The 22,676-nt window shown below is 29.7% G+C and overlaps 2 protein-coding genes across 3 annotated transcripts; both read left to right on the top strand.

The window, feature by feature from the left end:
- Window positions 1-5,914: 5,914 nt before the first annotated feature.
- LOC133822812 (uncharacterized) lies at window positions 5,915-10,720 on the top strand. Of its 2 annotated transcripts, XM_062255254.1 has the most exons (8): window positions 5,917-6,282; window positions 6,703-6,827; window positions 7,101-7,138; window positions 7,955-8,065; window positions 8,153-8,232; window positions 10,219-10,255; window positions 10,340-10,381; window positions 10,465-10,720. In XM_062255254.1, the coding sequence occupies exons 1-8, from the start codon at window positions 5,998-6,000 to the stop codon at window positions 10,530-10,532; spliced, it is 786 nt and encodes a 261-aa protein (XP_062111238.1). In that variant the 5' UTR covers window positions 5,917-5,997; the 3' UTR covers window positions 10,533-10,720. The 2 variants fall into 2 exon arrangements, 1 of the variants encoding a protein (XP_062111238.1); XR_009888040.1 differs by lacking the exon at window positions 10,465-10,720 and having other exon boundaries at window positions 5,915-6,282; window positions 10,139-10,255; window positions 10,340-10,380.
- Window positions 10,721-14,488: 3,768 nt separating this feature from the next.
- On the top strand, window positions 14,489-17,090 carry LOC133822811 (dof zinc finger protein DOF5.6). The gene is made up of 2 exons (XM_062255253.1): window positions 14,489-14,994; window positions 15,926-17,090. Exons 1-2 carry the CDS (start codon window positions 14,941-14,943, stop codon window positions 16,874-16,876), a joined length of 1,005 nt encoding a protein of 334 aa, XP_062111237.1. The 5' UTR covers window positions 14,489-14,940; the 3' UTR covers window positions 16,877-17,090.
- The last annotated feature ends 5,586 nt before the right edge of the window (window positions 17,091-22,676 follow it).

Here is a 22,676-nt window from a genome sequence, read left to right as displayed (position 1 = left end):
TTAAATGAATTACATGCTTAATGAATTTGTTGCCTAGAATAACTTATTTCCACAAAGTGTAATGCTTTTACTAGGTTAAATATATTGCATGCTTAATGGGTTAATTGCTGGGTAAAAAGGGTTAATTAAGAGCGCTTAGCTTTAATTAATTATATTAGGGAAACTGGGATAATTGACTGCTTAAGTGTTATCTGAGGGGTTAATAGTTTAATTGGGAATATGGAATATTATTCATCATTGTTGATGGATTGATTGTTGAAGGTGGAGAATAATTATTGACTATTTCTTTAATATTGTTATATCCTTAGTTATTCAATCGTTGATATTTATTTCATTTTATGTTTTTAGCTATTAAAACTAAAACCCCTTTTTAATTTCAGTCTAGTATTATTTTGAATAATAATTTGATCATAGTCCTCGTGGGTTCGACCCTTATTTACTGCTATACTGAAGTAGCTGGTGTAAGTGAATAAAAAATATATATTTAAATTTGATACGACATACAACACGCATCACCGACCCCTTCGAACCCGGAAAAAACCTCCATTTCAGTAGCCAAATCTCATCCAATTTAACCCAAAATCATCCCAACAACACAACAGCTCAAACATGCTCCCAGCAACAAAACCCAACAGAAAACTAGTCCCAAAACTCACTAAACCACCAATTAAAACTTTGAACTTTAAGAGCTCAAGAACACTTAAAACCAGCCATGAAAACTCAAAATTTAATGGCCAAAATCATAATTCAAAGCTTACCTCATTCTCTGTTTGAATCCACAAGCTAATACTGAGCTAATCTCCAAGTCTAGAGCTCAATTCTTGTGAACCTAGCCCAAAAATCCCTTGGTTCAATGGTTAGCTTGAAAGAGTTTCTTGAGAGAAAATGAAGAGAGTGATTGGAGATGGAGAGTTGATTTCAGACAGAGCTTCTAAGTGTTTCCTACCTTTTGTCTTACCTAACTTAAGTTAAGTTAGTCATAAGACTCGGGGTACCAAAACCGTCCCCAATGGAAAAATGGTAAATTTCCCCAACATTCCCTCCTAGAATTTCTAACTTCAAATATATCTCCAATTATTTATTTTCATAACCCAAAACCCAATTAAATGTCTATTACCCAAAATACCCCTTGACTTGCCCCAAGTCGGGTATCAGGTCCCGTTGTGACTTTCCCGCTAACTTGCTCCCTAGGATCGCCTCGTGCCGAATAATTCAAATAAAATCACATAATAATGTGGTCTCTCACATATATCACATATATGCACACAGATACACATTTATGCCTGCAACGTGCTAAATTACCAAAGTCACCCTTCTAATAAGAAGCGGTCCACATGCATATTTAATATCCCTAAATATGCGCATTTAATATATTATCACGTAATTCACATATTTACAACTAATATAACAATTAAACACATATTTCCACAAATTTCCATCCCGACCCCCTAATCAAAGCCCTAAGCCTTATTAGGTAATTTTGGGACGTTACACATATGAACATCATATTCGTAAATTAACATAAACACAAAGATGTAGAAACTTACAAATACGCATCGGAACTGGAACAACTCATTCCTTCAATCTCTCCAACCCTTGATTCCTTTCTGTAGCAGAGTATTATTAAGAGATTGAACTAGATCAGCAACACAGTCTTCCTCACCAAACCTTTGATCAACCTAGAACTAGTGTGGGCTGGTTCTCAATGTTGGGGTTTTATGCCCTAATTAAAACCCAAATTCTTTGTAATCTCATTTTATTATCAATAAAAGAATAGAAATCATTTTTTGACTTGGTCAATCACTTTGCTCACATGTTTTATTTTCATGATTATTTGTTTAATATAAACTTCTATTAAATCCCGAGCATATAGCTAATCTTATTTATAGTGACGTAATCACAGTGGAATATAAATATGATTATATGTTCAAAATAAGTTAGTCCTAAGATTAGTCAATGCACATGATTTACACTGACTTGCCAATCTATGATATGATCTACTTACACATTACAGTGTTATGTTCTTTCTAGAACATTAGCAAAGTAGATAAGATCGGATGTATTTGTTACATTGGACTGGACCGATATTGACAGTTGATAAGATAAGTAAACATACTGTTATTATCTATTCTAGTCATATCATATAGTTGACCATAGGTCAATTCAATCTCAATAATGAGTGGTTAGTATTCTAATTGATTGTATTATTTGAGTTCTTTGACTTGTTCGTTACCAGCTTACCCTACAGACTAGCCCATACTTACATCTTGGGAGCTTGGTAGTATAATTGAGTGGGAGTGTTAATCATAGATATGAACATCTATAGCTTCTGATGAAGAAGTGAAACGATGGTTTCCTTTTAGTTTAGTTCAAGGTGTTAAATGATAGAGATCTCATTTCAGTAATTAAATTAGTTTACTGAAATATCATTTACAAGGAACTAAGTATTTTAAGGATAAAATACAATGAGGGGTAAAACGATATTTTAGTCTTATCTCATTGTAGACCGTCTATAGAGGATTGAGTGACAATTATGGTTGTAACAATAGATAATTAATAGCGTATCTATATTTGTTATAGAGCGTTCTATGAATTCAAGAGTGCAATTCCGAGTCTATAGTGGAGTCACGAGGAATTAATAAGTTAGTAAATTTATTTGTTAGATTTATGATAACTTATTGGAGCTTGATTTTATAGGCTCATGGTCCCCATCGTACCTTGGATAAAATCATCTAGATAGTCTCAATTAATTGATTTAATCATCAATTAGAATTATCAAAGTTGACTGGGTCAATTTTGGATAGTTTCACAGAGTTGTGTAATTTTGAGAAGAAAAGATAAATTATGGCAGATTTATTAATTAAGATAAATTTGTATCTAAATTAATAAATAAGTTTAAATCAAGGTTCAAATTATAAATAATTAATTTGATAGAAAATTTAAATAATTATTTAATTAATTAAATCAATAGAAAATAATACAGGCCTTGATTTTAAGTCCAATGGGCTTATAATCAAATGGAAAATTTCACGGGCCTAAAACCCATAATAATTTCGACCTAGGGCTTCAAAATTGCTATTATTTTATTGATTTTTTAATTAAATTAAATGGCTTAATTGAGTCTATAAAAGGAGTGCTTAGAGAGAAGTCACAAGTTCAGATTTCTGAAACGACAGATAAGTTTAATCACTTGTTTTCTGATAGTTTTAGATTCTCTCTAAACACAAGTCCTTTTTTAAGCCTCTTGATTAATTTCTCTTCTTCTCTCTGTATCTATCTCATGTGTTGAGAATTGCCCACACTAGTCTAAGTGATTCTAAAGATACATTGGAAGATTGTGAAGGAAATAGAAGATCGGTTCAGTTTCTTGATAATACTCTGCGACAGAGAGGATGCAAGAGTTAGAGAAACTGAAGGAATGACTGTTTCATTCTACTGTGTATACTGTAAGTATTCTATTCTTTGTTTCTCTTTGAATTCAATTTTAGAAACATGTTTTAGGCTATCTCGTATTAATTGTTTAATATTAGATATACATGAAAATAAATAAAGATCCTGTATAAGTAATCCAACACTCAACACATGAGATAGAGATCTAGAAGAGAAGAAGAGAAAGTGGCTAAGAAATGATTAGAGTGTCTAGGTCTTCACTTACCCAATGAATCAACTGAGACTGACTTCCTCGTGAAAACCCTAGATATCATATTCCTTATATATGCAACTTAAAGGGCTTTATTTAAATTTAAATTAATTAAAATAATAAACAAAAAGATAAAAGCTTTGGGCTCCCACAAATGGACTTGGGCCCAATATCTTTGTTTTGAATTTAAATCCCAATTGGGCATAAATTCAAAACATTTTATTTTTTTTAATTAATTAATTAAATCCTTACTCAAATTTACTAATTATAATTTGAAACTTGATTTAATATTATCTATTTATGTTGACACAAATTTATCAATATTAATAAATTTACCCAAAGATTCACTTTTATTCTCTAAATCTCATATCTCTGTAAATTTTCCAAAATTGACCTAGTCAACTTTAAAAATCCTACTTGATAATTAAATCAATTAATTGTGACATTTTAGATGATTTACTCAAAGGTGATGCGGGGACCATGGATCCATGAAATCAAGCTCCAATAAGTTACCGTGAATTTATTTACGAATAATTTCACTACCTTATTAATTCCTCGTGACTCCACTATAGACTCGGAATTGAACTCTTGAATTCTTAGAGCGCATTTTTAAAACCATAAATACATTATCCATTGTTATAACCATTACCGTCAGTCAATCCTCTGTCGATGACTTACTAACGAGCTGGATGCAAATTACCATTTTACCCCCCATCAGTTTTTCATCCTTAACTCCCACTAAGTTCCTTATAAATGATATTTCCGTGAACTTAATCATAGAAATGAGATCACAATCATTTAACCTTTTGAACAAAGCAATTAAGGAAATCACATTTTCACTTCTCATACAGAAGTTATAGATTTCATATCTATGAATAATACTCACACTCAATTACACTACTAAATCTCCAAAATGTAAGTATGGGCTAGACCGTAGGGTAAGCTGGTAACGAATAAGTCAAAAGATTTAAATAATATAATTAGCAGAATATTATCACTCAGAATTAAGATCGACTTAACCTATGGTCAACGTTATGACATTGATTAGATTCGATAACAACGATACTTTATTATCAATCAATAATCAATATCATTCCTAGTCTGATGTAACAAAATACATCTGATCTTACCTACTTGGTCAATGCATTGGACAAGACACCACACCCCGAATGTGTAAGTAGATCATATCGTAGATTGCCTAATCAATGAAAATAAAATGCACTGATCTAATCTTAGGACTCGTTCTTTTGAACATATAATTACAACTATAATCCACTGTGACCTAGTCGCTATAATTGTAACTATCCACATGTTCGGGATTTTATAAATGTTTGTATTATTTCAATAATCATGTAATAAAACAAGCAAGCAATACGGTTGTCAAACTAAATGATTTCTACTACTTTTATGGACAATATGAAATCGTGTTACATGTCCGACATGGTTTTATAAGGGCATAAAACCCAACATTAACAATGAAACAGACAGTTGTACTAAACTGTACCAAAATATGGACGAAATGTACTTTAGCTGGCCAAAAGAGTAATTTTGATACTTAAGTGCTACAAATACAATAATTTAAGTACTTTCACCGCAAATATCCCTAGAGAAATTGGTGAAAATTGGTTATTTTTTCAAGTGATTTTGCACTCTGACCTACTTTTGATAATTTTTTGCAAAATGACATCTGTCTAAAATTCAACTAGTTGTCTAAATTTTTCGACTAGCTGTCTAAAATTTTTGACCAACTATTTGAATTTTTCGACCACATGTCTAAATTTTCGACGAACTGTTTAAATTATGAGATGTTATTTTGGAAAGAATTATTAAAACAAAACTAAAGCACAAAATAACTTTAAAAAATAAGTCATTTTGCCAAATCACCCATAAAATGACTGTGAACAGAGAGTATTGCTTAATATATATAGATTGATAATGTTTCTGTCATAAGTATATTGGACAAATTATCAATGGTTACATTTTATTTATTTAAATTGATTGATAGGCAGATCTAGGTTTGTGAAAAATTAGGTGCATGATAATATGGAATATTTGATAAATTTATTTGAATGAAATGCCCTATAAATTCTGGAGGTAAAAGAAAAAACTTCCCATCAAACACTCCTTTTTATCAAAATTGCGTATTTTTAAAAATTTTAAAAAGGACATTTAAAAAAAAGTTAAAAAGGAAAAAAATCCCAAACGACAAGCCTTACCGTCGTTTATAGGAACCCAAGCGAACCGGATTGGAGAAATATGAATCAAATACCTAACCGGGTTGACTACACAATGAAACAATAAAGCAAATTCGCTTTTGGAGAAAAATATTGCCGTTGGTGTTTGGTGGTGCTGTAAAAATGGCGGTTAATTCACCGAGTCATTGTGCTGCGGCTCAGTTGAGTCGATGTCTTCGTACTCGTTCTCCTTTTCCTTTCTCCTATCGGAACTTTTTCAGAACCTGTTTATCTACTGAAGCTCCTACTCCAAGGCTGGTATCTGTTCGTTGTCAGAAACCCAGTTCGGATGGATTCCAGTCCATGCCAGCGACCAGCTTGGAGGACTCCGAAGCCTCGATTGGCTCATCGGGTTCGTCGTCGACTTCCTCCGTCATTGATTTTCTCACATTGTGTCATCGCCTCAAGGTAGTATTAAAAAATTTACCCCTAATTACATGTGTTTAGTTATCGAGAAAGAAAACCATGCAAAATAATTAGAACCCAAAATAAGTAACATCTCTATGACTTTATTGAATTGATCGGGTTAGATTTCCTTTTTTCCACTTGAATTTGAAATTTTGATTGCATGTGTAACTGTATATACGAAATTAATTTTGGGTTTTTGTTGTTTCTGAAAATTTTAAGCTTTAGATAGTTAAAGAATGTAGACCACTTGTTTGAATTGTTTTCAGTATTTTTACATACTACAAATGTGGAAGCTTTAGTAAGAAGCTGGTGAATATATATACTTGTGGGAAGAAAAGAAATTGTCAATTTGAAGAATCTACTTTGTTATTTATGAGAAGGAGAAAATGGTTTTAGTATTCATGTCTTTATATCTTAAAGGCCACAAAGAGAAAGGGATGGATCAACCATGGAATACAGAATCCCGAGTCAATTTCCGATCATATGTACCGGATGGCTTTGATGGCTTTGATTGTTCGTGACCTTCCTGGTGTAAACAGAGAAAGGTGGGAATTTTCTCATACCCACATGATGAAATATTTTCTTCTTTTAGTCTATGACTATTTGTTTTCACTAAAAGCAGTGATTTTACTTAATCAATCTATCATTAAGCTTTGAGAAGCATATGATTTTTTGGAGGTTGTCATGCTTTACCTACCGTCTAATTTATAATGCTCGTAACTGTTTTCACATTTTAGATATTAAGAATTACATTTTCAACTAGTGTTAGTTTTGTTTCTATTCATTCATTTCTTCTTTTTGTGTACTTTGTTTAACAGGTGTATAAAGATAGCAATTGTGCATGATATTGCTGAAGGTACAATTTATTTCCTTGTACTTTATGCTCTTCGTGGGTCCCAACATGTGTTTGACTTTTGTAGATTTAATGGAATGTAATACAGTAAGCCTATGCTTTTAAGATTTGGATTACGATCTGAGTATCAACGAGGACTGCTAAAAGACTCCCTTAATTTACTGAAAGCAAGATTTAGACATGCAAGATTTTCTGGAGAAAATAAAGGTTATATTGTGAGGTCCGAGGTGGTTGATTCTGTTTCCACTTGATGCTTAAAGGGCAGTCTTCTCATTGTACATTATTAGAATCATATCAAGCTACTAATGCAAACAACAATTTTTGTCTGATGCAATGTTGGTTGTGATCCGATGGTAGGTAGAGAACGTATAACAAATTGATCTGTGTGAGACTGACATTGTAAGTCTAAACTGCTGAAGTTTATCTGACATATATCACTTATTTGGTATACACCACTTCAAAAGTGGGATGATTTTTACCCAGAGAAAATTGCTGGTAACCCCAAGGGTTTGGCCTAGCAGTAAGGGTGAGCACTGGGATGTGTGGGTAGGCACACGGTCCTAGGTTCGATTCCCCCTAACATCAAAAATCTTGGCCACTGGGAGGTCTCCCAATCGAAAACTGCTAGATCCCATGGGATTAGTCGGGCAAAGCCCGGACACCCATGGTTAACCAAACAAAAAAAAAAGAATGAATAAAAGAAGAAAAAGTTTGTTGGTTCTTATAAAATTGTGCCTCATAATCCTCCTATATTTTATGTGTCCATGCATCTACTGTAGTATTTTTATTTAATGTTTGAAGTGGATTTGGACTTAATAGCTATTGTCGGAGATATAACACCATCTGATGGCGTGCCTAAAGAAGAAAAAAGGAGGATGGAGCAGGCAGCTTTAAATGAAATGTGTAAAATTCTTGATGGAGATTTGAGGGGTATGAGTTGATTGTAATGAATTTTATTAGTTATGTAACGATTGATTCTATAAATTGAATTAAATGTTTAGTTTGTGTTGACTGCAGCTGAAGAGATTAAAGAATTATGGGAAGAGTATGAATATAATTCTTCCACCGAGGCTAATCTTGTCAAAGATTTTGACAAGGTATGTATCTCTTGACATTTTAAATGAAATATGTAATTTTATAAAAAATATATATTTATATATGGAAATTTTTTGGTAGTAATTGTTTTTAATCACTGGGTATTTTTAGTATTTTCGGTATATGGATAAGTTGTAACTCTATTTTTTATAATGTAGTTACAGAGATCTCATAAATTTTCAGTTTAATATGTCAAAATCAAGATTTAAATAGTTTATTGCAAGCGCATATAAATGTTGAAACAAACACGCTGTTTGAATTTTGATTTTGGCAGCTAAAATTATTCGGAATTTTCTGAAAAATGCGCATATAAATGTTGAAACAAACACGCGTGCAAAAGTTGTTTGAATTTTGATTTTGGCAGCTGAAATTATTCGGAATTTTCTGAAAAATTTGTAGGAGGTCTGGTAGTAACTACATTATAATAAAGTTAGAGTTACAACTTATCTATATTACGTAAATACTAAAAATATTTATGTGATTATAGTGATACCCTATATGTATATATATATATATTTTTTTTCCTGGTAAGCACACATTCTTACATTGATTCAAGAGTTTATACAATATAATGTCTAATTTTTATAAAATAAAGATTGTATTATATAATACCAAAAAAAAAGCTCTTATTATATCGTATTGTATAATTTTATTTCTCACATTGTATTATATTATTTTAATTTTCTCCATCCTTACTTTCTCTTTCTAAATTTCTCTATTATCACTTTATCTTTCTCTCATAATTTTTTCACATTTTTCTCATCCGTTCTTCTCTTTATCATTTTTTTTTCCTCATGACTTTTAAGTTTTATATAATTTGAAATTGTTAATTTTATTTTGTAAAAAACATTTAATGCAATACAAATAGTTAATACAATATCTTAATGAAGCTCAAAGCCAAACATGTTATCATATAAAAATAAAAAATAAAAACAATACAGCATATCAAACAAAAGCTAAAGAGTATAATTCTTGCATAAAATTTGTTAAGAGTTTAAATATATTATGTATGCTTTGTCACTGCACAAGATTCTCTTGAATATGAACCTTTTATATGCTACTTTTTCTCATGAATCTCTTGTTAATAAATAATAACGTTTCCTTTAATATTTTATTAGAGGAGGATTAAACCAAATTAGCTAGTGCTGTCTATCAGTTTGGTTACCTTTCTTTACATGTTTTAATTTTTATTAATGAGCAGAAATAATCGAATATTGTTATATTTTCTGATGTTTTCGGGAAAAAGGAATTTCTAATTTATAAATCATTTTATTCCCAATCTATTATGGTGAATGTTGCTATGGTGCTGTTCAACACCAATTGATGTAGCAAACAGTGATATGTACAATTTGGGTCTGTTTGGTAAAATTTTTGTTTTTAAACACAAAAATAGAAATATTATGTTATTTTTGTTTTTTTATTTTTAAAAAATAAAAATATGTTTGGTAACTATTTTTGTTTTTGTTTTTAAAAACAAAAAATAATAAACGTGTTTGATAACTTTTATTTTTATTTTTTGTTTAACAATGTGATATGTTAATGTGAAGAAGAGAAGAAAAAAATGAAAACTATTTAAAAAAATTTTGAAAGTGAAAAATTTCTATTTTCAAGATTTAATAAATTTTGTTTAAAATTTTAAAAAATAAAAAATAAAAATAGAGTTACCAAATGCTATTTTATGTTTAATTGTCAAATTTTTAATTAAATAAATAAAAAACTATTTTTTTAATGGTTACCAAACAGCACCTAATATTGCGTTCTACATTTAAACTAGAAGATGTGTAACCTGATATTAAATTAAATCAATCATTGTATGCCGCATCAAGTAACTCATTCAGGGTTCATACTATCTGAAACATTCCCTCTGGTTAGCCATTCATTAGTAACTCATTCCCCCTACACAAACAGATACATGTACTTGGTCCGTTTACACTATATCCTAGGGCATCCCTTTCTAATTAAGACTCTCCATCATGGTGTTCGTCCAGGTAGAAATGATCCTCCAAGCTTTGGAATATGAAGAAGGTATTTTTATTTGTTAATCTCTATTATGAATGCACGTGACAAAACTAGTCTTTACTCATTGATATCATAATAATGACATTACAGAACATGGGAAGGTGCTGGATGAGTTTTTTCTTTCAACAGCAGGTAGAAACTGAAGTTTATTTATTTCGTATTTTGAATGCTGATTGGAAAGAGTTATAATTTTTTTTAATTTTTGTGTGTACCAGGAAAATTCCAGACCGAGATTGGAAAAAGTTTAGCTGCTGAGATCAATAGTAGAAGAAATTCAACATAGCCTGTGTCAAATAATAATCTAATTTTTCAAACAATCAAATGGTTGAGCCAAGCCATTTTGAATGGCCTTTTACCCGCTTGCATTATCCTCACACATCTTTTTTCCTTTTTCTTTTATTATTATTCTAATGTAAAATGGAATGAGATAATTGCTTTGAGGTAACTTATAGAATCTGTTGTTTTGTTTTCTGTTGACACTTGCATATAGGTGTTTGAACTTTAAATTTCAAAGGGATGTAGGTCTTCGATTTACAATGTCGTCTGGCCCACTGCGGTTGGCGCTCTGGTAACTTCAATTTCCTGGTGCTTTTTATTGAATTCAAATCCATGGCAAAATTTTCGAAAAGAAAGTCGCATAAATATTCTTCATGTCAAAGTGATCAATTCCTTTGGATGAATAAGATCCCTTGTCCACAGCTGTTGTAATTAATTGACACATCATTTGAAATCATTATTAAATAAATATTTTGGTGAAAGTTATGACCAAAATATTGAGGATTTTGATTCTCTTTGTGCTAACAAATTACAAAAGGTATAGTATTTACTAATGCATGAATGAGTGAATGTGACAAAAAGAACAATAATACAATATGATATGATAAGAAAAGAAAAGGTAAGTAATTATTATTCCCAATTTATTCGGGTTACATATGATCATGAGACATCATCTCTCATTTTATATTGTTTTTATTTGTCTTTATTTCAAGTTGTGTTTCTCGTGTGATGTCTTTATGAAGCAGCCAATGCATAAACTCTGAAGTAAGACCCACCCTGTAGAAATTTGAGGATGATCGGCATCTCCTAGAGGTGTGGAGGACTTTATGCCTTAAAAAACTTCTCATTTGTACAACTTTAATCAACAATTAAATTAAATATTGAGAAATGCTTGGACACTTACAAATCACATACAATAATGTGTTGTTAATTTTTAATCACTTATTATTTTTATGTGAGATTATTAAAAAGTAACCATAAAAATACTCAAAATTACATAAAATGATGTGTAATTAATTTTAATTGTATATTTTAAAATATAATGTAAGATTCTACCTAAAAATATTATTAGTTAAAATTTATTACACATCTTTATGTAAAATTTGTATATAATATTTGTGCCTCCTTATAGGCTTATACTCTATATTGAATTATGTAATTAATTTAAAATTAATCACATCATTTTGTATATTTTTGTAGTGAGTGTACTCTTATACATTATACATTCCTTCAAATAAGTAATAAATATTTTTTAATGGCAGCTAAGTGAAAGTTGTTTTAATCCCATATGACATTGCTCGTGTAGATTAATGATAGGATTATTTGCTCTGCAACATTAACACCAAAATAAAAAAAACTATTGATTTGTTTATTATAAATAATATTTACATCATTTCAAATCGTTTGATGAAAATAAATAATACATCATTGTATTGAATGTTTGTGTATATACAAGTTGAGTATCCCTACATAATATTGCTATTCTGTTTAAACAATGTCAATTTACTTGAAATATGCTTATCTTGACAATATCACTGTGAAGTTTCAAAAACAATAATTTAAGTTAAATTTGGTCAATATACGTAAAAAAGTGAGATTTAAAAGAATAGTAAGAAAGGATAATAAGCCAAACAATTAAGCACATTGCTAATTTGATTTTACTTGGTTTGAATTAGTAGGTGAATCAAGCTTTGTTTGGAAAAAAATTACGAGGGAAAAGAATAGAGAAAAAATATTAAAGGAAAAAAAAATTCTTAAAATTTTATAAGAGACTTTGCTTTAATATTTTTTTCTTTTTGAATATATTTATAGTTGTTCTAAATTATATAAAACTATACTACATTTAGGTTTTATTTTTTTCTAAATAAAAAGTTTTCAATTTTTCGTTTGAATCCACATATGAGAAAATGAAATTCTTCGTAATACATTTCTAAGTTTATACATTTTTGAACAATGTGTTTTGTTCCATTACATGTTTTTGGATCTTGTGTTTTGACAAATTATTTTTAGGACCTTGTATTTTGTAACATACTTTAAGTAAACCCCTAAACTCAATTTTGGTCAAATGTTTTGAACTAAAATTACAAATAATTCACCAAACTAACAACTCAGAACAAAAACACAACCATTCTATACTTAACAACTGTGTTGTCATATTCATTTTTTTTTTGTAATCAAAATTAAGTTTAGAGGTTTATTTGAACCATTTTACAATACACATGGTATAAAAGTAATTTTTCAAAACACAAAATCCAAACAAATAATGAGACAAAATCCAAAATCCAAGATCCAAGATCTAAACATTGGATTAATGATTTAATAATGATATATATATATATATATATATATATAAAATATGCATCAAAGCATTAGACAGGCATGATAGTTTTTTCAACCAATAATCACTTTTTTTTTAAGATAAGAGTGATATATAATATTTTGGTGCATATTTTGTTTTCACATATCATTACTATTATATGTATGTAATGTTTTGGATGTAGATTTCTTCTCCTTTGAGTTTTGTTCCATGTGATATCCTATGTAAATATCTAAAAATCATTCAATTTAGTATTTGTATTAGAGTGAGAAGGTGTCCCGAATATAAAGAACTTTATGTTTTTTTTTCTTTTTAAGCAAAATGTGATTAATATTATTTGAAAACATACTCTATTGATTATATAGCGATCAGTGAGTCTTCTCAACTCACTTTTTGTGCCATAGAAAATTGATATAGCAGCATGCCTTAAAGTGAAATAAAGCAAATATACCTTCTTTTTAATGTGTTTACTCATGCCATTGACCATCCCCACAACGATATTTATACTAACTAGCGTCCCTTTTCACAAAGGGCACTAACCCACCCTTATGCAAATATTTTTTGTTGGGTCGAAGAAAAGGGTGTGTAAGGTTAAATATTCTATTATTTAGTTGCTAGTTTATATGTTATAATTATATATATTGGGTTTTGATCGATTGAATTTAATTTGTGGCATAAGTGTATAGAAGAACTGTGGAAAAACTTGTAGTAAGTTTGAGTTATGAAGATGAACATAATTGCAAAATATTAAAGTTAAGTTAGCAAAACAAAATAGATCAAATTTACATCAAGCAAAAGTGACTTTATATACACGGTTTTACTTCTTCCGACTATGAGTTATTAAGTCACTTTTAGTAATTTGGGACACTGATAATTGGTCCAATGACAAGATTTTCCTAACAAAGGAAAATACTTAATAAAATGACTTTTTCTTTTTACATTTGTTGGTAAGACTCTTAGTTCCCTTTGTGACTTAGCTATTAAAGTGTTATTTGTAGTTGCACATCTTTGATAAGAAGATTGAAAGTTATGGATTGTAGATTCCATAATTTGCTTTTCTTAGCAGTGAAACTGTAAAATAAAGAGCACAAAACATGTGGACTTCAGTTTATGGTTTCTTTTACTTTTGTTGTCACCGACACACATATTTAAAATAGATATTTATATCATATGTAATAGGGCATCTCTTCTTGATAGAAGAAGTTATATAAATTGTACAAAAGAGAAAGAAAGAAGGGGAAAAAATTGATCTAGAAGAATCTATTGTGATGATTGTTTTCAGATCTAATCTTCCAATCTACATGAGCCAAAAAACAAAACTATGTTATGGAGCAGCAAACTCAAAAAAAAAAAAAAAAACAATGGTAATGCAATTGACAGAAGTAAAATAAATTTGTATAGACCCCACCACTTTGGCTTCGAGAGAGGCCCCTTATATAAAGATATCATTAGAAGAAGAATCTATCCTTTGCTTGTAGGAGGAGAGCAAATGGGGTCCCACACAAGCAGACCCCACAAGTTGGAGTGTTCTCTGGGTATTCTTTCTTTATCAAAAGACCCAAATATTCTCAAGCTTCTGTCATGTCACTCACTCACAGTCACACCATCCCTACTACACTACACTACACTACTCACTCACTCACTCACTCACTCACTCAACAATATTGTTGTGTGTGTACATTTGTATAGTATATAAACAATTCAACCAAACTACTGAGGCTATATATGTTTGTTTTGGGTGTGACATTGACACAGACACTGACACTACTAGGATAGGATTTTGGGCCCATTTGTTGCCTTTTTCTCCCTTTCTTATAGTTCCCACCATCCCAATCCATAGGCCAAACTAATCAACTTCTCACTACTCTCAGAATTCCTCTTCCTTCTCTCTCTCTCCCTCCCTCTAATCCTAACTTACTAGTACAGTCATATCTTGTTCGTTTTTTTACTCCCAAGAGAGTTAGTGAAACTTTAGAGGTCAGAAAATGAAGTAGCTAGTAAGACAGGAAAAAGAAAGAGCTTTGCTCCAGCTTATAATTAATAGATCTATTAATTAGTAATATCTACTACTATACTTTTGTGAATTTCTAGTCGTTTTATGAGTTTTACTTCTTCCCTCCAAGTTTGCATGGATTCATCAGATTGGCTACAGGTATGTTTATTATGCTACTATATCTAAAGCCAGCTTGCATACATTATTAACAGATATATAGAATTGCATATAGTAGTTTTCATAACACCACCATGAGCATGACAACTAATCATCCCCATAATGTATTTCTATGACTAAATTAAAATTCTAAATAATGTCACTTCATGATAATGCCATGACCCTAAATAAGTTTGAAGTTAATAATTTATTTTAGATCTCCAAAACCAGCTAAAAAACATGCTATATATATGTATTAGAGTTATTATATATTATTCTGCAGCTACATTAAAAGCAAAAAGTTATTAATTGTCGGTCTACAATTCTTTCGAGCGCCATTAATTAATAAGTATCCTAGGACAATGCTAGATGATATACGTAGTTTAATTTTTAGTTAACAGCAATGTAATTTAGTTCAAATTTGTACGCATGGAAAGCTCTATTAATTTATTGCTTAGAAATCTCATTGATTAAGGAATTCGATTACAACTACTAAAAATAACAGTTTGAAAGATAATCTAAAGCTATTTTCTTAGGCGTACTACCTGTTGTATTTAAATAATTTAAAACCCTACTTATATATGAACATGGTCGTACTAGTAATTTGGAGGTCATGGTGTTGTCAGAAGCTTTAGAAGCAAAGTACTACTAGACTACTATGCATAGTACTAGTTAGTTAGTACTACTCTTATATATATGCACATACTTTGTTTTATGTACGTGACACAAACAAGAAGAATCGCCGCCATTTAAACATGTTAGCAAATTCCTATAACATTACTTCGATTTGATTAATGATACATGGAGGGGTCATGCAAGAGCCCATTAATGTGTCTATATATAGTTTATTACTTCTAGTTCTACATTATTAGATAGCTAGAAACGACATATTTGACTCATAAAAATCCATCAATATGCATGTCATTTTGTACAGGGTAGCATTCACGAGGACTCGTCAGGAATGGACTCTTCTTCTCCCTCAAACGACATGCTCGCATGCTCAAGGCCCTTAATGGAACGAAGGCTTAGACCCCCACACGACCAAGCCCTCAAGTGCCCAAGATGTGACTCAACCCACACCAAGTTTTGCTACTACAACAACTACAGCCTCTCTCAGCCCAGGTACTTCTGCAAGACCTGTCGTAGGTATTGGACCAAAGGTGGCACCCTCCGCAACATCCCCGTCGGAGGCGGTTGTCGTAAGAACAAGAAAGTCTCCTCCAAGAAGCCCAACGACAACAATTCAGATGTCGTTTTAGCTAATAATAACAACAACAATATGAATCCAGTTGGGCCCACCGACCTTCAGCTGGCGTTCCCGGACCAAGTTCAGTATTGTCACCTCATGGGGAGTAGTGCATCTCATGGGTCAGGCCCAAATAGCTTCTTTGAAAGCCCAAGGCCCATTGATTTCATGGAGAGCAAATTTGAAGCCCTAGTGGGAAACTCATCTGGGAACTATGATTTTATGGGGAATAACACCAGTAATGGAGATATGGGCATGGCTGGGATTGGACTTGGTAACTTAGGTGGTACACATAATAATAATAATCATCATCATCATCATCATCATCATCATGGTGGTGGAATGGTACTCGAACCCAATTTTAATGGCTTATGTCCTCCATATGGGATGTCCCTAGATGGGACCAGTACTGGGACTTTTATGGACACGTGTCAAAGGATAATGTTACCATACGAAGGGAATCATGAAGACCAAAATGGGATTGATGTGAAGCCAAATCCTAAGCTCTTATCCCTTGAGTGGCAAGACCAGGGTTGTTCTAATGCTGGGAAAGACTCATTTGGGTACCTCAATGGGTTAGGGTCGTGGTCCGGCGTGATGAACAATTATGGACCCTCCACATCGAACCCATTAGTTTAATTAGCTGTTGAACTAATAATATTTTTTGTTTCATTATTATTAGTATTAATCGGGTTCAGTGGTGTGATTAGTGACCTCATTATGATATGTCCATCAACTTCTTCGTTAGACTATAGCTAGGTTATTGTCCAACTACATATATTTAAGGCTTTTAAGAAAAAGATTGTCCTTTTGACAAGTTTTTTTCTTCAGTTATATATGTTTCTTCTTCTTCTTCTTCTTTTTTTTTTTTTTTTTGCCCTTTACTTGGTTCTTTCAGGCAGTCTTTGGTTTTAATGTCTTCACATATATAAAGAGAGAGTGGATGAAGCCTTTCTAAGTTTAAAAACAAGTTGCTTTTTTTTTTTTCTTTATGAAAAATATTGCTTTATTATATGTATGTGTACATATATATATATTTACTTTGATCGACTAATTTTGTGTACGCATTAATTCGATTCAAAGATGCTAATCTAGCTGGCTATGGGAAAGGGAAAAAAAATGTCGTTCGATATATAACACTTGTTTATATTAATAGAAACAAATCAGACAATATACAGTTATGAATGAATCTCTATATGTATGTATGCATATATATCAAATTACTTACTGCCGATCATAACTGGCAGAAACATGATGAGTTTAAGAGAAAAGACACAAATTAAGTATAAAAACTAATCGACCAATATAATTGATCGATGTACGTACGTTAGCAATTAAAGTCGTATGCATGCATATGCAGGCAAGGCCCCAGGTTGATCAAGGAAAGTTAATCTCTTGAAACACCATGTTGACGTGACCCCTCGGCCGGTGGTTGGGTTGGGTAATCCAGTAATTATTGCACCCGAAAGATCCGTCAACCTGAATTATTCTGAAACTCTTCTAGGTCAAATTACATAAACATGAGTAGTAATACTAGACACACATTTAAATTACTCAATTCGTACACAGTTTTTAAAGTACTCGCAATAGATGGATGCTCTATTACCTCTCCAAAAATATATTTTTCTATTTTACATTTTAAGTTTTGCATTGTACCATACACAAGTTTCTCTATATATTTTTCTACATCATTTAAATATTATATCTTTAAACATATTTTATTAATTAAAATAAAATAGAATAATTGAAAAAGAAAAAAGAAATAATAAATATATATACTAAATAAGAGAAAGAAAGTTTATAAAGAAAAATAATAATATTAAAATATTATATAAATTATATGTAAATGTTATGTAAATGTAAATATGGAATAATTGAAGTTTATAAATATATGTATAAAAGAGCTGATGGAAAATATTTTTGTAAGTTTTAGCTAAATATTATAGAGAAAATGTATTGCAAAATACACCATCAAAATAATTTTTTTTTATAATTTACCTCAAACTTTTACATTATACCATACATCAGCTTCTCAACTTTTTCTCTACATCATTTAAATATTATATTTAAAAAAAAATATTTTATCCATTATAAGAAATAAAATAATTAAATATAATAGTTATCACACTCATATATATACAAAAATTTATAAAATAAATAATAAAATATTTATAGCTTGATGAATAGTATTTCACTACATATAGAGAAATACTATTTATTTAGGTAAAAAAATATAATTTTACATCACCCACCCATTGAAAGACAATTTAACAATTTTTTCTCTATATTATAAAGAATTAGACATTTTACATCCTCCATTGGGAGTCATCTTACACAAGAATTGTTAAATTTTAGCCATAGATAATTTAAAATTTTAATTACATATTATATTATTATTATTACGTGTAAATAGTGTATACAATTTAAGTGTATCACGATTCATCTATGTTTATATAAGGATGGTGACAAAAAAAAAGTGAGCAACCCTTATAACTCAAAACGGGAAAAATAAGAAAATAGCCTTGAGATTTTGTTTTAGAAAAGACAAGAATGTAAAAGAAAGAAAAAAGTTTATGGAGTGAAAATTTTTAATTTAGAAAAGAAAAAATATGTAGAAAAATAATAATTTTCTCTTAAAAAAATTGGTAATATTGTTTAACAAGTTAATATTTAAGACTTAATTATCTTTAAAACTAATATACTTTACAAAAGATATTTACGGGACTAAATTATCAACAGGAAAAACAAGTATAGTATATTTATGCCAAAATTTCAATTATGTTTGAAGCAATTTTTTTTTCTTCTTCATAACAAAGTAGTTGCGGTCACCTCAACTACCTTTTCCTATTCTTTTGACCTACTTTTTGAGTGAGATATGATGTTACTGGGAATGACAACATAACTTAAGGTTACAAGCATCAATGCATTGTTATTCAATTTGAATGTGCGAAAAAAAATAATGGGTATTAAAAATAACTGTTGTGAAAATTTTAAATATTTAATGAAATATACTTTTAAAAATAAATATTTATTAATTATATTAATATAAATTTAAATATTATAAAATATTATTATTATAATAATATTTAATATAAGACTATATATATAATAATTATATAAATATATATAGCACAAATGACATCGAATTTTTCTGTGGCTGGCTGTGTTGGGTAGGTTTCAAATCAGGAATAGATTGTTCAAGTTTCAAGTTTATCAAGAGACAGTGTGTTTATCGTGTGGAAATGCAGAGGAAAACCTTCAACACTAATTCTTTAAGTGTTATTTTAGTAGCTATTGTCTTAAGGAGATTAAAAGGTGGCTAAACTGGTGTGCTAATACCAACTCGTTATTGGTATTACTGAGATGGATCTCTAGAGCTAAGATGAAGCAGTTCAGAAAGCTAGTTCCCCGTCTAGGGTTGGCGGAGTTGGTAGGAAGCGTACGGTTGGCGTTAAGCTAGTACTGGTTTCAATCACTCTATATAACCAGCAACTTTCCGGAGGCAGGCCGTTGGTTATTTAATTGGGTTGTTTTACCTGGACCCCCGCATTTATCCCAGCTCTCTACAGAGTTTGTTGTTGTTGTTGTTGTTCGGGCTCAATAGTCTGTCTTCGAAGGATTTCATCAAATCAGACTTTTGATCGGCTAGGGCACCTGATCCAGCGCTGCTACTGTTGCTTCTCTAGTTTATTAGATTTGGAGAGTTAGGAACGAGTGTTATAAGATGCACAAGGTAGATACTATTAATACAATTGTAAAAAAGATAAAGCAGGATGTTAAAAGTAGAGTTTTAAACATTATACCTAGGAATACAACCAAGCAGATACATATTGGTTTTATTGTATTTGTGATCAAAATTAGGGAGGTGTTTTGGTTCAGACCTGATTAAGGTGCTGCTCTTTGTACTCACGGTTTAGCAATACAATTACTTACTTACCAAAATATATATATATATATATATAAATCGACAAATGGACAGACTGAAATTCAACCTTCACAAGAAGAAAAGACCCAAACAAAGTTATTACTTATTAGATAAATTTGTATGTTTTGTAAGTGGGAAATAATATATAAGATGCTTCCAAAGAATACTGGTCCAACTCCATCCTAGCCAGTATATAAATATATATATATATATATATTATAAACAAGTTTGTTTAATTTTATTTATAAAATTTATTAATTATTTTTATTAAATTTATTTTAATGTCATAAATATCATATTTGAATTAAATAATTTATTTATTTTTGTTTAAGTTTATATTTGTTTTATTTTTTATATTTAGAAATGACAACAATAGATTATATATTATATATTTAATGTAATATTAAATATTATATGTGGATTTTAAATTTAAGTCTCTTGCTAGTTTTTTTTTTTAAAAAAAAAAAAATTTGTTGCTAATTGACAGTAGATTATATTATATGTTTAATATGATATTATTCTAATAAGTGAGTTTAAGTTTAATTAAATTTTATTTAATTTATAAAATGTATGATTTTATTATTTTTAAATAATTATCATCGTAAAATATCTTATTTTAATTTGTTTAATTATTTATTATTTTAAAATAATTATCATTGTAAAATATCTAAAAAAATATTATATTTTGATTTGTTTAATTATTTATTATTTTTAAATAATTATCATTGTAAAATATCTAAAAAAAGATTCTATTTTAATTTGTTTAATTATTTATTATTTGTAAATAATTATCATGGTAAAATATCTCAAAAATATGTTATTTTAATTTTTTAATTATTTATTATATTTTATTTAAGTTTAAGTGTTTACAAATTACCGTTAAATATAAGAATATTTTGTTAAATATAAAAATATTCCGTTAAAGTTAACATTAAAAAAATAAAAAACCATTTAAAACAAAGAATTTCCGTTATCTACACACTTATATAGAAGAGATATATGTGCACTTTTAATGCTTACTACCAATGGATGGTTACTTTAATATTAACCATTTGATTAAGATTAATGATTCATATTTATAGTTGTTAATTAATATTTCTAAAAATAAATTTTAATTTTTTCAAATTTTTGGAAGAGTTAACTGACGAAAAAACTTGTATTTATTATAAAAATATAATATTGTAAACTTTTTATTTTTCAAATGTATATCAATTTTTAAATATAGATAATGTATTTCATTGGTTTGAAGCAACATTAATTATGACAAAAAAAAAACTAAATTAGAAATTAATGTAGAAAAAAATATTTACATATAGTAACCATCGAAAAATATTATATATATATATATTTATATGCATGTGGTATAGCCTTATAGGTATGGTAGTAGTATATAATTCATCTGGTACCTAGCTACGTCCATTTATATAGTAATTATCTTATTATTAATTTAATCTTTGTATATTCTTATATATAAAATACTTTATTATACTTGATTTGATGATTTTGACGCAAGACTTACTTGCTTCAAAAATTCTTTATCTCACTTTTTGTATTATTAGGTTTCCAACTTCAAGTTTTTTGCATTTAAATTCTTGATCTCTTAAAAAGTTGGCATCTTAAAAATCTAAAGTTTTGTGGCAAAAATCTCTAACTAGCATTTAAAGTTTGACATTATTTTTTAATAAAATCTAAATAATCATAATTAATAATAATGATATAACTTTGTGATTTATTTGCTTGTGAATTCAAACAATATATTTATTACTTTATATTTTAAATATTTGTATAATTTTACAATATAATTATTGAAGTTATCATTAGATGTATTAATAATTATTTATTACAACAATGCTAAACAATTTTTTAAAATAATTTAATTATTATTTAAATATTATAATAAAGAATAAATAACATTTTTGCACACCGAACTATGACCACTGTATGATCGTGCCCCTCGAATGATTTGTGATTGTTGACGCCGTTTTTCGTCAACAGATAAAAGAAGAGAGCACGTAAACAATTAAAGACAATGGCTAAAAGAAACAAACGAATCAGACACACGGTTTTTACGTGGTTCAGCAGTTAAATCTGCCTAGTTCACGAGTCTCTGTTATTAAACTTAAGATTATCTCTGAAAATTCTTTAAGCATGAATTCTTCAGAGTTTTCTTTCAAAGATCAGAATTTCGCCCCCTTACAATGGTGCATGACTTCTCTATTTATAGAGAAGGATGCAGAATACTATCCCACATATTTTGGGTAGTTACTCTTTTGTGAATAAAAATAAATGGCCTTAAATGCCAATAATCAGATATACAAGGAAACGTTCCCCAAAGATCAGGAAACGCATAACTGACTAAATAATATCCCACGATTCTTGGGGATTTACATCAATAAATGAGGATTACATCCCATATCTACAATACTTGTAGATATTCAAGGAGATCATAGCGTATCTCCAAGGCTTCAGCATCTAAGGTTTCACGTCATTGTGCGAGCCATTGACATCTCCCAA

The sequence above is a fragment of the Humulus lupulus genome, chromosome 3 (assembly GCF_963169125.1).
Source record: "Humulus lupulus chromosome 3, drHumLupu1.1, whole genome shotgun sequence".
Lineage (NCBI taxonomy): Eukaryota > Viridiplantae > Streptophyta > Magnoliopsida > Rosales > Cannabaceae > Humulus > Humulus lupulus.
This window is presented reverse-complemented; position numbering and strand designations above follow the sequence as displayed.